At 39.7% G+C, this 16,604-nt stretch overlaps 1 protein-coding gene across 2 annotated transcripts; it reads left to right on the top strand.

Moving 5' to 3' along the window:
- Positions 1 to 352: 352 nt before the first annotated feature.
- Positions 353 to 15,792, top strand: gtf3c3 (general transcription factor IIIC, polypeptide 3). 2 transcript variants are annotated; one of them, XM_061836889.1, is made up of 19 exons: positions 353 to 579; positions 1,840 to 1,912; positions 4,253 to 4,572; positions 5,526 to 5,649; positions 5,719 to 5,910; positions 7,144 to 7,309; positions 8,788 to 8,935; positions 9,016 to 9,175; positions 9,538 to 9,638; positions 9,734 to 9,905; positions 10,861 to 11,063; positions 11,136 to 11,237; positions 11,322 to 11,454; positions 13,755 to 13,980; positions 14,048 to 14,102; positions 14,765 to 14,900; positions 14,983 to 15,107; positions 15,209 to 15,361; positions 15,499 to 15,792. In XM_061836889.1, the coding sequence occupies exons 1-19, from the start codon at positions 487 to 489 to the stop codon at positions 15,619 to 15,621; spliced, it is 2,805 nt and encodes a 934-aa protein (XP_061692873.1). In that variant the 5' UTR covers positions 353 to 486; the 3' UTR covers positions 15,622 to 15,792. The 2 variants fall into 2 exon arrangements, with proteins under 2 accessions (XP_061692873.1, XP_061692882.1); XM_061836898.1 differs by lacking the exons at positions 14,983 to 15,107; positions 15,209 to 15,361; positions 15,499 to 15,792 and having other exon boundaries at positions 14,730 to 14,833.
- Positions 15,793 to 16,604: the final 812 nt, after the last annotated feature.

Below are 16,604 nucleotides of genomic sequence, written 5' to 3' on the forward strand. Positions count from 1 at the left end.
TTTATTTACCACATTAAATTTATCTTTGACATACGGTGACAGTAAAATCTGTATCCCCTTTTGGACATTTCTGTTTTGTTGGTGTGCAATGGGATTGTTCAAATGGAAAATAAAATGTGTGCCTTGGCTCAATTTTGGTTTGGAAACGTTGGACTCCTGCGCTCAGTGGAAGAAGACGACGCAGTTCGATTTGCGAACATAATCCAACGCGTCGTCGCTTTTGGTCTGCGTCGTAACGACTCACTTTCGCTTTTCATACATTACCATTTACTACCGCCAGATGTCCCTGTTATAATTGTGCAGCGTTTGACAGATTCAACCCGGAACGTTTATCGTCACGTGTCTTAAATGCTCCCGGAAGCAATCAGAAAACTTAAACAGGCTCTTCAAAATCGTCGATGCCCGTTCACGTACCGTACGCTGGTCATATAGCAATGTGTTTACTCCTACGCGGTTGTTTGATTTGACTGTCAAATAGCAGCCAAAATGTCAGGCTTCAGTGCCGAGCTCATCGATTATCTGGAGGGGAGGATAACATTTGAGGAGTTTGACAGGAGGAGAGATGAGAGGAAAGCCAAGGTACGTTTGTCCCGATTTAGCTGCTTGCAAAACAAATGAAAGTTTTACGGTTGGTTGGGTGAAATTCGACCCGTTTTGACAGGTAACTGCAAAAATAAATAAAATATATATAATCCAATAATTTGTTATTACATTTCCTCAGGTGATACAATAAACACAACAAAGAACATATTTCAAATACCATTTTGTACAGGAGCAACAACGATTAGTCTAAATGTGAGCCGTATCAACTAAAATGCATTTAAAAAAAAATCTTAACTCTAGGCCTACATCACATCAGTCTTTTGTTTTTCATTATATTTATTTTGTTGTTTTTAATAAGACAGACTATAGTGTTCAATAGGAAGCTTGAAATCGTCTCGAGGACTGTCTGTGGTCACAGCACATTTGTTTTGGCTCCCACTAAAAGGTGAACAGGGCTAACATTAACACACATTTAGCATTAATTGTTATGCAAGGAAACGCTAGAACATAAAAAATGCGTGTATTATCTAATACTTGATGCAAATCCATGCAAGAGTTGTGCGGTGCTGTGGAATGTGTGAAACGAACATGACAAATTCATGTTGGCCATTTTTAAGCAGTTTGTAAGCAATGTATGATATTTATTTTTTTTTCATAAGATAAGTAAGTAGGAAAACTCAAATGATGTGAACATGTATTGCAGTGTATACTTTAATAGTAAGTGATCAAATATTGTAGCTTTACTGCAAAGATGTATCACAGAAATATGCAACCATCAATGGAAAAACTGTAAAAATTAATGTTGATAATTTGCACCCATTTAGTCCATGAGTGGGGTAGTGAATGGAAAATGGATTCTATTCTGACAAGAGGAAAAAAAAACTAAGGATGTAATCTTTTTTAAAAAAAAAACAAAAAAAAAAAAGGAAACAACCATTCACACTCACATTTACACCTACAGGGAAATTTAGAGTCTTCAATTAACCTACCATAACTGTTTTCGGGGTGTGGGAGGAAACCAAAGGCACTGGAGAAAACCCATGTAGACACCGAGAAAGCATGTAAAAGTTACACTAACGAGGGCGGATTTGAACCCGGGTCCTCAGAATTGTGAAGAGGATGTGCTAACTAGTTGCCCATCATAATTCCATCGAGAAATTTCTTCAATACCAATTACTGAATTTACTGTATTTTTTGCAAAGATGTAGAAAATGTCTTTAGAGCCATGTTGTGCATTCTTATTTTCACGTGTTACATTATTGTAGCAGTTCATGAATTTTTGTTTATCTCTTTCAGGAGGCAGAAGCGTCAGTTAAAACCGAGGAGGCGTCACAGCCTTGCACCTCTACAACTAACCTGGTTAAAAATGGTGAATTGTAGACGCACAGCTTTCTTGCTTTATCTGTCCTTGTAATTACCGTAATTTCTCGAAAATAATGGGGATATTTTTCCCATAATATTTACAAAAAGTTAAGATTGTTAGCGTAGTAGGCTTGTTGCTACTGCAACAAAGATCAGAAACGACTGCCCATGAGTTTGTTTAAACTTAAACGAACAAAAAAATGTCGACTACAACGGCTAGTTACGCAGCTGCTTTTAAAAGAAATGTCATCACTCGTGGTGATGATGCTGCCAACCCGGAAGTCACGCCGCAGTCCAAAACAACGATAGCTCACCTCAATGGATTCAGGTGGGTATCAAAACAACGTGAGCTCAAACTAAGTAATTCGAGCGTCATGAGCACATAAAAAAAAAAAAAAAAAAAACAGGAGAGCGCACGCAATTGAAATGCTCGCTTTTTTAAAAATGTGCCCATTACACTCGTTTCTACATAGTTTGATCTTACGTTGTTTTGATAGCCGCCTGACGTCATAGTGAAAGATGCTACAGATTGGAGCCAAACGGAGGGGAAGTGGTTGCACTACGCAACCCAAAATCTTTGGATTTTTAAAAAAAAAAAAAAGTTTCAAGTCATCAATGATGAGTTTCACAGCGATGCACCAAAGGTAGCCGCTATGGATCTTTTTCGGATTGTAGATGAGTCAAATGCTTCTTTTGAAGGCTTGGCCGAGGGTGTGTTAAGTAGTGGTTTAACTGCGCTATGCACAAACGTTTTATGGACAAATATTTAATGTTTAATAAACTGTTAAATAGTTAATATTTTTATGACTGTAATATGTGTTATCAACAGTATTAAAATGTTGTGACATCAGTAAGCAATTATTTTAGTTGGTTGAGGGATTCTGTTCTGACAATTAGAGGGACCAGGACAAGCGTGTCCTGTGACCTGTCCCGAGATGTATATTACCATTGCATCAGCACATGCACAATGATTATTATTAATGATTGTTGTACGGACAGTTTTTTTAAAAACAATACAAATACAAACCTTACTAAATACAGTATAAATACAGATCATTCCTAATATTCTGAGCATATGGTTCGTGGCAAATTGGTGGTGCGCATTGTACATTGCTTAGAAGTGTTTTCCTGTTTTTTTTTAATTTTTAAATGTTTTTATTTTTTAGGTCAACTTCTGGGGTGGGCATCATACTTCAGGAAGCATTATACTTGAGAAATTACACAAGTAGCAGTGATTCTCATTGTTGTACTTTCTTGATGTGACTCGCTGTTATCAGTCTACTGAATGACTGAGGCTACCTCTGCAGGCTGCACTTCCTTGTTATTCAGGTAGCTTCGTGGGAGCTTGTTTGATGACTACTGGCTGAGCAAGTGCGTTATATGCACGAGAGCCCGCATTTTAAATTTAAAAAGCTCAGATGATAAGGATAATCACGAGACTCTACAAACCCAAATGTTACAAATTTTGATCATAATTCAATTCAATTAATTGTGATGTTCTCATTGGAAGTATTGTTAAATTACTCTAGCTTTCCTGTCTCGTTGTATTTGTCTCTGTGTCAGACCATTTGATTAAAAAAAACAAAGCCCAGCATTAACTTACATTATTTCTCAAGAGATGTTAATTGGAGACTCCAAATTGCCCTTAGGTGTGATTGTGAGTGCAGGTGGTTGTTGGTCTCTAGGTGCCCTGTGATTTGCTGGCAACCAGTTTGGGTGTACACCACCTCCTGCCCAAAGATGGCTGGGATAGGCTCACGCACTCCCCCCGACTCTTGTTGGGATATGTGGTTTGAAAATTTGATGGATGGATGAAACCTATTTTGGGAATTCTGTTTGGACACAAAAGGAATTAAATTAATCCTACATACATTTTAAGCCAGTATATGGATAGAGGAAAAACATACCTGGTTAAAAAAAAATTGGAGAAACGTCTATAAAAGTCCTTTTTAACTGGATGGCTAGATGATGTTAGTCTATGACAACAGTCAGAAGACATCTTCAACCACCCCTTCTGTTACTTTAAGGAAAATCAGCCTCAAAATAATATAAATGGAATGATAACTGTGAAGGCAAACTACAGTCGTGTATCTGTTTAATCACATTTTATTATTGATCAGACAAGAATGGGCAACACGTAAATGAAATCAGTTTGGCCCCCCACGAGTTATTATAGGAATGCTGCAGTTGAAAGTCAAGAATTTTTTTTTTCAAGTTGACACATCAAGCACATTGCAAATGTTTGTTCTGTCTTTAAGTGTCTTCTTAACCAAAAGAGTTTGAACAGTTTCAGCACATAGTGTAAACATAATTACTGTTGACATTTTTCCCCCCTCACACCTCCAAGAGGAAGGAGTCAGCCCTGGAGTTCAGCAAGTCTTCGCCTCAATGCTGGGCGAATCTACCGACCAGATATTATCAGATGACGACAATGACAGTTTGGGCTACATTGATGACAAGAATGATGAGGATTTTGCTGTAGAAGAGGATGTAGAGGAAGAGGATGATGACAAGGAGGAAGACTTGAAGTTGAAAGTGAAGGATAAGAAGCCGAAGAAGAGGAGAAGAAGGTATGAAAGTGAAGGCAAGGAAAGTGAGGACATGACAGTTGGAGACGTGCTCGCACTCGAGATGGAGCTAAACCGTGAAAACAAGAAAATGATGAAGGTAAGTTGGGTTGCAAAATTCATTTTGCCTCCTTGCGACCCGTATCGTATCAAGTTTGTGAACATATCTCAAGCAATCCTTGAATGGATAACCTGAAACCTCATCCCCTGAGCATGTTTTTTTTTTTTTTTTTCTCCTTTTCATCTGAGATGACACGCTGTGGCGACCCCGAAAGGGACAAGCCGAAAGAAACTTACTTTACTTACTTTTTTTTGTTCCAACATGGCAGCAGAGATGCATTGTCTGACAACTTGTTTCCACAGTAATGGATGTATCCGGTCACACTGACCAGGAACAATTTTTTTAGTCATAGCTCCCCGAGGGTTTTTGATTTGACAAGATAAAACCCAGGGATTGTTTAGTGTTGGGACTGTCTCACCGAGATACAACAATATTTTAAACCAGTAGTCTGACATAGTGCAATCATCAAAGACAAGATTTGTCTTGTAGTCTGATTCTAGCATGAGCTCACAGTGCTACCATTACTAAACACAATATATTTACGATTATTTTAAATTAAAACAGGACTTAAGTCTTGATTGATAAATTTCTTTCTGAAGACTCTGACAGTGTGCCATGTATCTACTTTTTTTCTGGTGGTGGTCATCTGACATGGGTGAGCCAAACTTTTGCGAGCACTAGTGCTAATTACACTATGCAAAGCATAATGAAGGACACACTGATTAGATCTCAAGTGGCCCGGACGACAATATTTGGACTTAAAAAATCCACGAAGAACTATTGCAAATTTTCTCCGTTGTTTCGGTGCAAATAATGGTAATTCCAAGTCGTGGGAAATAATCCCATTTATTCATCATTATGTTGTTGCAAATGAGGAGTAGTGTTTTTTTTTTTTTTTTTTTTTTTTTTTTTTAAAACCAAACATTATTTCAACAGTATCGTAGTTCAGTGACAGTGCACCATTCAGCCACTGCCTCCCTGTATGGTTCCAGGAACGGCGCAGCCGCAGCAAACTTCCCCGGGCACTCAGAGGCTTGATGGGTGAGGCGAACATTCGCTACGCCAGAGGAGAGAAAGATGATGCCATCGCAATGTGTATGGAGATCATACGACAAGGTATGACATGTTCATGCACAGTTGCATTCCCTGTTATGATCACATTATCGCCTCTCCTGGCCCTTGTAGCGCCGCTGGCCTACGATCCTTTCTCCACACTGGCGATGATCTACGAGGACGAAGGCAAAATGGAAAAATCTCTGCAATTCAGTCTGATCGCCGCCCACCTAAACCCCTCAGACTGTGAGGAGTGGATAAGGCTAGCTGAGATCTCACTGGAGCAGGACAATGTCCGGCAAGCTCTAGTTTGCTACAACAAAGGTCTGCCTGACATTTTTCCACCTCTATATTTTGTTTTTCTTTTAGTTTTTTATACAATGCTAAGAGTCACTGTTGAGCAATGTTTGCGCCTAGCAGTTCGCTGTGGCCCTCTACGTAATTTGTATCAGTAAACCCCAATGGGGCTTTGCTCATTGAATGAAGATAATTGTCGCTACATAAATGGACTGACATCATTGCAATATGACAGTGAAATCAGTGATTCCTATCCACTGTGCTGTGGAAGATCATCAGGTATGCGTCAAGAAATTTTCAACTTTCACTTAATTAGTCCAGAACCATTTTAATGCAAATAATGAATTTGTTCAGAATTATCTTTATTTGCCAAGCTCATTAAAAAACACACACACAAAAGGATTTTGTCTCCGGTAGTTGGAGCCTCCTTAGCTATTATGACAACAGACATTTAATAGAAAATACTCTTGAGTCATAAGAACATAAAGACATAGCACAGAGAGTCACTGAGCAATGAAAAGTTACTGGTACTGCCCATACTATTTCATGTATTTATGTATTTGAGGTTAAGCGGCTTGGAAAATGGATGGATGTTTTTTTGACTATTCTGCAAATGATGCATAGTGGATTCCATTTGTGAGGAAAGTTGGGATTCTCATTATCAGGGTTCATGCTACCCATTTGCCACCTCACCAATGTGTAATTAACAGGATGTGGCCAATATTGCCCACATTCGCCACGCTGGTGACTCAAAATTGTCTGCGTCAAAACTCAAAATTCCTTCCTGACAAAAGATAAAGTGCATGCGCTTGTTGTCATGTGTGAACGTTCGTTAATGTTGAAGTTTTTCCCTCGCATCATAAAACCCTTTAATCCGCCATACAGCCGCTGGTGGCGATAAACTCAGACTCAAATTGAAAAATGCACATTTATTACGGTGATGTACATTTGAAGTGTCGATGGTCATTGTGTCCTCCTGCGTTACAGATGATTTCTCCCAGCTAGCTACCTCGCTTCTTCTTCAATGCATGAGCTCCTAATCCCACTTCGGTTGTCATGTCAAGCTGTCTTGATGGCAACCCAGATCATAATTTCAATATGCTTCCCGCAAGATTTTTTTGGGGGGTTGTACCATGTGATTTTGCTATTGTAAAATAATATGCCTTAGCTCAAAGGTTGGCAAACAGTGGTGGAATGAAATGGAATGAAATTGCATTCTTTTGTTAAAAGTGCTCTAACTTAACCACTCCAATATTACAGCCGTCAAGTATGCTCCCACCAACGTACGCTACCTGTGGGACCGCTGCAGCCTCCTCATGCGTCTGGGGGAGCACAAGCAGTGCATGGATGGCTACCGGCGAATTCTGTCTCTGCTGCCAATGGATGAGGCCGAACACTTCATGCAGCTGTCCAAGGACATGGCCAAGTATAAAACTCACCCTGACATGATCACATTGACAACAACAACCAAACAAACTGGAAAACGGTGTAGAACAACGGTGATGACACCACAAGGCTTACTATTTTTTAGTTTTGTTTGTTTGCCGATTTTGGCATTTACCAAAATAAGTTGTAATAGTTTTCTTTTTAAATGGGGAAATGTTACTTTTCAGAAAAAAAAAAAAAATATTCTAATGGGATACATGGCCACTGGCTAACCACGAAAAATGTTTTCTTTTTCAACTCAGTTTCCCTAAGAAATATGTAGTTAATTCATCCCTGTTGTGTAGAAACCATGTATGTCCAAATATGGTCAATTTTATATATATTTTTTAAGTCTTCATAGTATTGATCTGTTCCCACACTCTGTGATTTTTGTTTTGATTCAATATTAAAATAGTATAATATAATAAATAATATAAATAGTGTTGCAAGTTTGAAAACAATCTCTTAAGTCTCTTCAATGCCACCTCTTCTCTCACTGTGAGGGAGCCGTTTCACATGATGTCCCCTCAAGAATAGATAGATGTTTTTTTTTGAAAATATGATAGGGTTCGGCATCTTTGAATTTGAGTGATTCTGGTCCTGAACCTGGTTTACTCATTTCGATTCCGGTTCTTGTAGGGGGCTGTGTGTAAAAAGTTTACGTGGTTTAAGTAAGGGGTTTCCAAATCACTTAAATCCATTTTTTTAGCAGCCCGTAGAAATTGACGCAGGATTCCTTACAACTCTTATCAATATCAAACCAATGAGCTAAAAGGCAATGTGTGTAACAAACCCAATTTACTTTATCTTCATTGATGATTTGGCTAAAAGTTCAATATAGCATTATTAAAATAGTTGTCATATTCCATTAAATGTTTAATACAGTATGTGTACGTTTTAACTTGATTTCCTGTTTTAAGCCTTTAGCCTTTTATTTTGAAGGGTGCACAAATGCATTTTTATCACAAAAGGTAACTTAACACGACACCAATGAAACCAAAAGTAAAACAAGCATATAAAGACGGAGAGAACAAATAAATGCTCTTCTATTTGATATTAGAAAGTGTATAATTGACTGGCGTAATGACTTTTTGTGACACTTTTTTTTGCTGGTGTGCCGTGAGATTTTTCAAGTGTAAGATATCTGCCCTGGCTCAATAAAGGGTGGGAATCACTGCATTAGACTAAACCCGTTTTGTTACAAATGGATGCTTCAATGCAAAAGTGATTTTTTTTTTTCCAAGAAGGTGCTGTAAATTTGTGTAGATTCATTCCTGCCAGCTCATCATTTCATTTATTAAATCACTCATGACTTTTAAAGAAACTAAGATGATGATTTCACGACAGTTGCTCACTTTTGTAAAGTATTGCAGTATTATAGTCAGTGGGTCAGCATGAGCACAGGTTTTATGGGTGTTTGTGTATGTGTGTGCGCTTCTGTTGCATGCATGTCTGAACTGCTTATGCACCACTGCTTAGGAGTTATTATGAAAGTGGTGACCTGCCCTCAGCACTCAGTGTAATTGAGGAGGCTCTGGCACGACACCCCGACCTGGTCAGCGATGACATCATCAACATGGCCGCTGAGCTCCACATCACTAACCACCAATATGAAAAGGCTTTGCAGGTATACGGGTACACATTACAACACCGGCAGATGCCTCGGCTTGGTCGTAAATGTACACATATTCATATGTCCTCCATTAGGTCTTGGTCCATTTTGTGGGTGTGGTTCTGGTCCAGGATGAAACTCACTCTGACTCTGCCGTCAATGATCCAAAATTATCAGAGATTACAAGCGAGAATGAAGGGAAGAACGAGGGTGAAAAGTCAAGGACTCCAGCTGAAATGGCACCAGCGGGCAAATGTAAGAAACATTTATTTTTTAAAGGAAAGCTCATGGACAGGAAAGCAGTGATGATATGTCTTTGTACAAAGCTTCTATTCTTGTCTTCCTAAAAATATGCAGTTCAAGACTATTTAGAGGAATTTGGAGGGGATTTGAAAATGCCATTTCACATTTCCCTGGTTTAAAATCCTCAGAAAAAACTGTGAAAAATACAATGGAAGCAAGTGAAGCTTTAATTAACTCAAAATGAAATGAATGGCAAGTGTCCAAGGACAGAAATTCAGAAGAAAGTTACTTTCAGGAAAGCCAGTTTTCTTACTGCCCAAAATATTCTCAAATGTTGGTGAAGCACAAATGATTTATGCTGTGTGCTTCTTCAGCTGAAATCAAGGATGTTCAGGTTCCAGACAACATTCCAGTGGACCTCAAGGCAAAGTTGATTGTCTGCCTTATCCATATGCACATCAGTGCACCCCTGGAGGTAGCAGAGATTACATATTTATCACATATTTGAAGATGAGGTACATTTGGAGCCTTTTTTTTTTTTGTGTGGTTATATATCATACCATATCCCAGGCCCTAGTGTCCTCACTGATGGTGCAAAGTGCAGAGGAGGTTGGTGATTTATTCCTGGACGTGGGTGAAGCCTACCTAGAGATGGGAGAATACCTGTCTGCTCTACCTTTGCTGTCTGCACTTGTCATATCTGAGAAATACAACCTGGCTGTCGTCTGGCTGAGGCACGCAGGTAGGTTTCACAATTGCCATCATTTGGTAGAAATCTAATGACTTCACATTCGGTGCAGTGAAAAAATATCACACACAAATGTTTAAAATCAATCATCAAACCAATTTTAATATCAGTACCAACCCAAGGAAGTACAAAATGCACCTTTAAAATGACAATTCTATTTATTAAGGCACAAAAAATTCCCCCCTCCACCACTGTCTTTACCATAGCCATAACGTTAGTCCCTTTAATGTGAAAAATATTCAAAATTTGATAGACCAGAAGGAAGAGTGTTGTTTTACAACCCTGCTGGAACTACGTCACATTCTCGTTATAGTTATTTGATTTACATTTTTTTTTTCATTTTCTTAGTTTCTTTTTTTCTTTAATATTGTTTGTCATTTTTAGTGTTTTTATCCAGTTTTAAATGTTTTTTATCTCTTTATTTTTAAATGCCTTTAATCATGTAAAGCATGTTGAGTTACCTCGTGTATGAAATGTGCTATACAAATAAGTTTGCTTTGCTTTGCTTTAGTTTTGGTTTCAAGAAGGGTTTTTAAATGGGTAGCAAAGGGTAAAATGTGCACCAAGAGCTCATTCGATAGTTTGTGCTCATTGACAAAAAAAAAAAAACCCTACCCCCACTTAGCTTCATCTTAGTCTTTGTTTCCTCCAGGCACAGCTGATCAGCTGACCTGAGAAATCGGGCAGTTATGTAGGGATGGAGCGGCTAAGATAGGTTCACCGGGATGAAACAATTTCAAGATTTGAAAACAACAAAAAAAAACTGAATATTAAAATGAATTATAAAGTAGGCAACCGGACAGTGTAAGGAGTCCAGAATAGGAGTTATGTCTTGCGTGTTCCAGTTAAGAGATGGGTGGGGGAATTTTGAACTAAATTCTACATATCGTTCTGTGAACTCAATGTCCACTAAATTATAAGCGACACGCTAACTGTAACTCAACTGTAGAGTGCCTGAAGGCATTGGGTGAAATGAAAGCAGCGGCCGAAAGCTACACAAAGGTCGTGGAGTTGGCACCGCAGCACCTGGAGGCGCGCTTGTCACTTGCCACCTTGCAGCAACACCTCGGTCGGCCAGAGTGTGCCCTCAAAGCTTTGGAGTCCATGTACGACAACGAAACACTTGCCCAAGACTCAACTGCAGCTCAAAAGGCATGTCATTTTTTGTAGGCCTCTTTTATTCAAAAGGAGGCACTCATGTTAAGTTCATGTCATTCTCTGCAGGAGCTAAAGTTGCTCCTGCACCGGTCCACACTGTTGAAAACACAGGGCCTAATCCAGCAATACTTGGATGCTATGATCACTATGATGTCTATGCTCCTCAAGGTGTAGCACCTTTATGTTCTCAAGTTTTTTTTCCCCTGTACATTTTAGCTTATACAAATAGGTGTGTTTTTACGTACATCCAAGGTGGCCATGCAGCGCGCCAAGGTGTGTGTGCGTTCTGTCATCATGTCAGGAGAGAAACATCTGCGCTTGGTGAAGGTTGAGAACATGTTGTCGGACATCGGGGACCAGGAAGCGGCATATTTCGACATCACTTGTACGTATAGACTTTTGTAATGTCTGAATTTTCACCACATCTATTTTTAAATCATCTGGATAAAATGCACAGGGGTTGTGTCAGGAATGGTATCCAGCGTAGAAACTGCCAAACAAATATGAGTGTTCATCTGAGATGACACGCCTTGGCGACCCCCAACGGGACAAGCCGAAAGAAATACACACATACCTTGATGAAATGTAATTTATGCCCAGTATATTGTCTCCCTTGGAACCAATAGAACCCCACATAAAAAAATAAAAATAGTTTGAAACTGCAAGCATTCAAAATAGGCCTAATTGAGCCGGTGAGAAGTGACTTGAATCGAGGAACCTGAGAATTGTAGTCCATCTCCAGGAGGTGTCTGAATGTGGTGGTTTTTGAAGCTGACTCTTGCCTCATTCCACTCTTTCTTGATCTCTGCTAGATTGAAGCTTGAATCTTTGGTTTGATAATTTTCTGAAGCCCACGGTCATGTATTTTGCTGGTGTATCTTCTCCTGCCACACATTGTCCTTCCATTGATGTGCTTGGAAACAGCACTCTGTGAAAAGCCAGTCTTGTTACCTACGAACATTCATGGCTTACACATCCTATGAAGGGTATCAATGACGTTCTTTTAGCTAGTTGTCAAGTTGGCAGTTTACCCATCCAGCCATTTTCTGAGCACCTCATCCTCACAAGGGTGGCTGGAGTGCTGGAGCATATCCCAGCTGTCATCGGGCAGAACTGAACTGGTTGCCAGCCAATCGCAAAGCACATCGAAACAGACAACAGTCGCACTCACATTCATACGAAGGGACAGTTTAGAGTCTCCAAATGGTGCATGTTTTTTGGGGTGTGGGAGGAAACCCAGGCAGGCACCGGGAGAACATGCAAACTCCACACAGACGTGGTCGGGATTTGAACCCTCTCAGGCCAAGGCTCTAACCAGTTAATTAATTTCATGCTCTGCTGCAGCACTTTTTTCCAGCAGCGTCCGGACGGCATGCAGAGCCCACATGATCACAACAGAACAAGGTTCTACTATGATTGCATCGTGCTAAGGTGCAAATAACGTAGCAAAGCCAAAGAGTGAATGTTGTTTGCTTGAAATCATTTATTGACAATTCAGTTGACATTCACTGGAAAAAAAAAACATATATATACACACACCTGTTGAATGTGCAAATCAGACTTTGTCATTTTTGTTCACAAAAATCACTAGCTCAAAACTAACTAATGAAGAACACCATTGACAACCTCACAGATTAGCACTTGTACTGTGCAAAATAATTAATATTGGTACTCAAACAGTTTTTGACCACATACAAAAAGGGAGTACAACAATACTCATGCATATATTCTTCAAACTGTGAAAAATAAGTTATAATAACGATTTTCAATCTGGAGTTCTACATTCTTCTTTTCTGCAAGTGTGTATCTTATTGCACATCACACTACCTCTTAGAGGCCAAGATGTGCACAGTGGGATCAGCCATTTTCAATTAAAGTAGACCCAATTCCCATCAAGTTTTAAGTGTATTGCCACATGTGGAAAAAGCAAATCTTCCAATTATATACTGCCAGGATAAAAAAAAAAGATGATTACATAACAGAATGGAACTTTAATTTTTATTTCACCTTTTAAATGTTTGATTTGTATTTCTTATTTGAAATAATTTGTCGGTTTTCAAAAAAAATTTGGTTTGACCTATTCAAGTGCAAAATAAGCCGATGTTTTAGCTAAGCAATGTTTATTTTGAAACTTGCCTTTGGTGTTGTGCATTGTTGGGCTAAATAAGATGGAGTGGCAGTAATTTTTTTTTTTTTTTTTTTTACAACTTCACAAACTGCCATAGAGCGCTTATATCTAATATTTCTGCTCCCAATTAAAAAAAAAAAAAGAGCAACAGCCTGTATTTCTAGTTTTCTGTGTACTTGGTTGAATATATTGTTAGCGAAAAGTTCCGAATTCAGGTGACTCGGACCTCAAGGCAAGGGGCTGTAATATTTTCACTTTGTGAAATGACAGCATAGTTTTTAGGTCCGATTTAAATCTACCGATAGTTTGACAAAATCTCAGGTATTCAGTAAGTTTGTTCCACAGTTGAGGAGTATTGAAACAGAATCCTGCTTCATTTTCTTTAGCTGTGGAAACACTAAATAAGCCCGCACCTGACAAGTCGAAGTAGTCTAGAACTCTCATGGGTAACTAAAAGGTCTTAAATACATTTAGGTCCATGACCATTCAAAGCGATTCACGATGGTAACCTCAAATCATGCCTGCCAATGCCAGTCATATTTTGATGCCTGCATTAGGTAAAACCAAAGTTCTTTCCAAAGAGGACTGGTGGCAGCTGCTGCTGAGCTGTGTGCTCACACTGTGCGACGTGCAACGCTACGGAGAGGCAGAGCTAATGGTCGATTCCGCGATGGAGTTCTACTCCTTCTATGACATCAAGCCCAGGAGGAAGGAGCTTGAGTTCCTTGGGCTCTCAGCCAGCATCCTGGACCGTGACCACCACAAGGCCTACAACTACATCAGGTGTGATGAGTTAGTTGTATCATTTCTGTTTCACTTTTCTCATTTATTGGTTACTCCTTTCTAACAGATTGATGCTGATGGACGATGTGGATCAGCCCCAGCTTTGGAATATTTTTAACCAAGTAAACAGACACAAAATCTTTGTATGAATTTGCTTTCAACATATAATGCAGTGATTCCCAAACATTGTGTGATAGCACATTAGCCTGTCATGAGAAATCTTGACAATGTATCCCAAAGTATTTGGAAGAAAGTAAAATTAAGGTTGATGTTATTCATACAACACAACAAAAGCTTAGTGTTCAACTAAACAGGCCCAGAGTTTACACTGGGTAAGTACATTTGTGAGACAAGCCCGTTATTTTAAGTACTGTATTTTAAGCACTATAAGGTGCACCTAAAAGCCTTTTATTTTCTCAAAAGCCAACAGTGTGCCTTATAATGCGATGCACCTTATATATGGATTAATACTGAGCCTTTAGTGCAGCTCCATCTAATGGTTGTATAACTTAACCCCAGCCTCTACTGTAGCGTCTATTCTATGCACTTTGTAATCCGGTGCGCCTTATATATGGAAAAAGTTTCTAAATAGGCCATTCATTGGAGGTGCGCCTTATAATGCGGAAAATACGGTACGTATCCTCTACTTTTTGTGACAATTTTGTTAGGTAGTGTCCCATAACACTTCTAATGTAAAATACATACGTTGGCTCAATAAAGGAGTTTGGGAATGACTGCTATATACACAGGTACAGCGGAACACTCACACCTGTGTACCCTTTAGCTGACGACATCCTCCCACCACCAACGTCACCATCGCTTCTGTCTGCGTCTGCTTTTGAAATATCCCGACAACCGTGCCCTGTGTGTCCTCTGCGGACACAATGCCATGGTGTCAGGCAGCTTTAAACACGCCCTGGGTACGACACACCAACTGTGAATAACTCTCATCCAAATCCAAATGGGCTGAGCGCCATATGACATTGTCTTATTTTTCTCCAGGTCAATACATTCAAGCCTTCCAGTCTCAGCCTAATGATGCGCTCCTTAACTTGTTTGTAGGCCTCACCTTTTTCCACATGGCATCCCAAAAATTTGTGGCAAAGAGGCACACATTGATTGTTCAGGTATGCTGTGTTTGGGTGAATCTGTTTATTTGACGACTTTTCTTCTTGTGTGGTTTTTCTGCAAAATGCAGTTATGTTTTGTTTTTTGTTTTTTTTCGTAGGGTTTCGCCTTCCTCCAGTGGTATGTGGAACTGCGTGGGGAGTGTCAGGAGAGCATGTATAATTTGGGTAGAGCATTGCACCAGATTGGCCTAACACATTTAGCCATTCATTACTACCACAAGACACTTCTATTACCGGTACAGAAACTAGAGGTACTTTCCCATTTCCCGCTTGGCAGCATTTAAAAAGTACAAAAGTTACCGTTGGCAACTTTGTTTTGGGCAGTCCTTTGAATGGACCTCGTCTCCAATGCATTCTAACAAGAACTCTCCTCCGCCCACACTAACAGGGTATCCCGGATGACCAAGTGGATCTGAGGAGGGAGGCGGCCTTCAATCTTTCTCTCATCTACCAAGCCAGTGGCAATGTTGAGATGGCCCACCAGCTCATCAACACGCACTGCGTCATCTGACACTGGGCCAGGATTGGAACTAGAAGGATGATATCTAGGATTCAGATCAGCAGTTAAATTCATAGGTGAATTATCACTTGTCTTGAATTATCGTCGTGTAAAATATTAGCTTTTTTTTTAACATCTATATGTGTCAACTAAAAGTTTAATATATTTAATAAAAAAGCTCAATACTACTTATCTCCATGTCCTATTATATTCCTTTTCATTGTGACAAAAAGATGGATAGACATACTTTCTGTTGTTGCAAGGATTAAGGCGCTGGGGATTACTTGCCAAATCCCAGGCATCTCTGCGATCTCATTCCTAACCTTCTGCTTGTTTCGTCTTTGCTACTCGGGTCACTGCACTGCATCTGGCCCACATACACACATATTACTTTAAAAAGCCAAATATTATTCTATATAAATATATCTTTCATGTAGTTCTTCTGATTGATCTCACTAAATTGGCAATGGCATTGTAATGATCTATGTTGTGGTTAATTTAGTTTTTACATTTTCCTGTCTAGACCCTAGAAGGAGTTCGATGATTGAATTTGTGGTCGTGTCATTGAAATTGTGGCCTCATGACTTGTACACTGTAGGCCTAGTTCGATGATTGACTTTGTGGTCTTGTGGCCGCATGTCTTGGATAATCAGGTGAAGGGAGGGCCTTAGCTGTCAACTTATTATGATGTGTTGGCTCTGACTGTGGGAGAAATACTAGGCCGACCAACGTGAGGAGCGTCACAACAACTTTGGGTCGGCCAGGGCTGTGTTGGGAACGTCTGCCAACGGCCCCTTATCAGGAGTTTCTGCTTCTGGCAGAATTTCAACCCCGTCGTAGGAGTGGCGGGGGTTATTGAGTTTTAGTAGGCGGCCTTCCGTGCTTGCCTTGTTGAGCCACCCAACCAAAGCTGTGGCCCTAATGTGTCTGCCGCGGCAGCCATTATCGAACCTGTTGTTACAGGAATGCAGGATGCCGTCAAACTGAACAGGCAG

This window comes from Syngnathoides biaculeatus, chromosome 2, assembly GCF_019802595.1.
Source record: "Syngnathoides biaculeatus isolate LvHL_M chromosome 2, ASM1980259v1, whole genome shotgun sequence".
Lineage (NCBI taxonomy): Eukaryota > Metazoa > Chordata > Actinopteri > Syngnathiformes > Syngnathidae > Syngnathoides > Syngnathoides biaculeatus.

Excerpts from the sequence above, each read along its gene's own strand:
- gtf3c3 (XM_061836889.1), top strand. The coding sequence starts at position 487 with ATGTCAGGCTTCAGTGCCGAGCTCATCGATTATCTGGAGGGGAGGATA. Across the intron at positions 7,310-8,787 it reads CTGTCCAAGGACATGGCCAA|GAGTTATTATGAAAGTGGTG; the intron begins GTATAAAACTCA and ends ACCACTGCTTAG. Across the intron at positions 11,455-13,754 it reads GGCATATTTCGACATCACTT|GTAAAACCAAAGTTCTTTCC; the intron begins GTACGTATAGAC and ends TGCCTGCATTAG.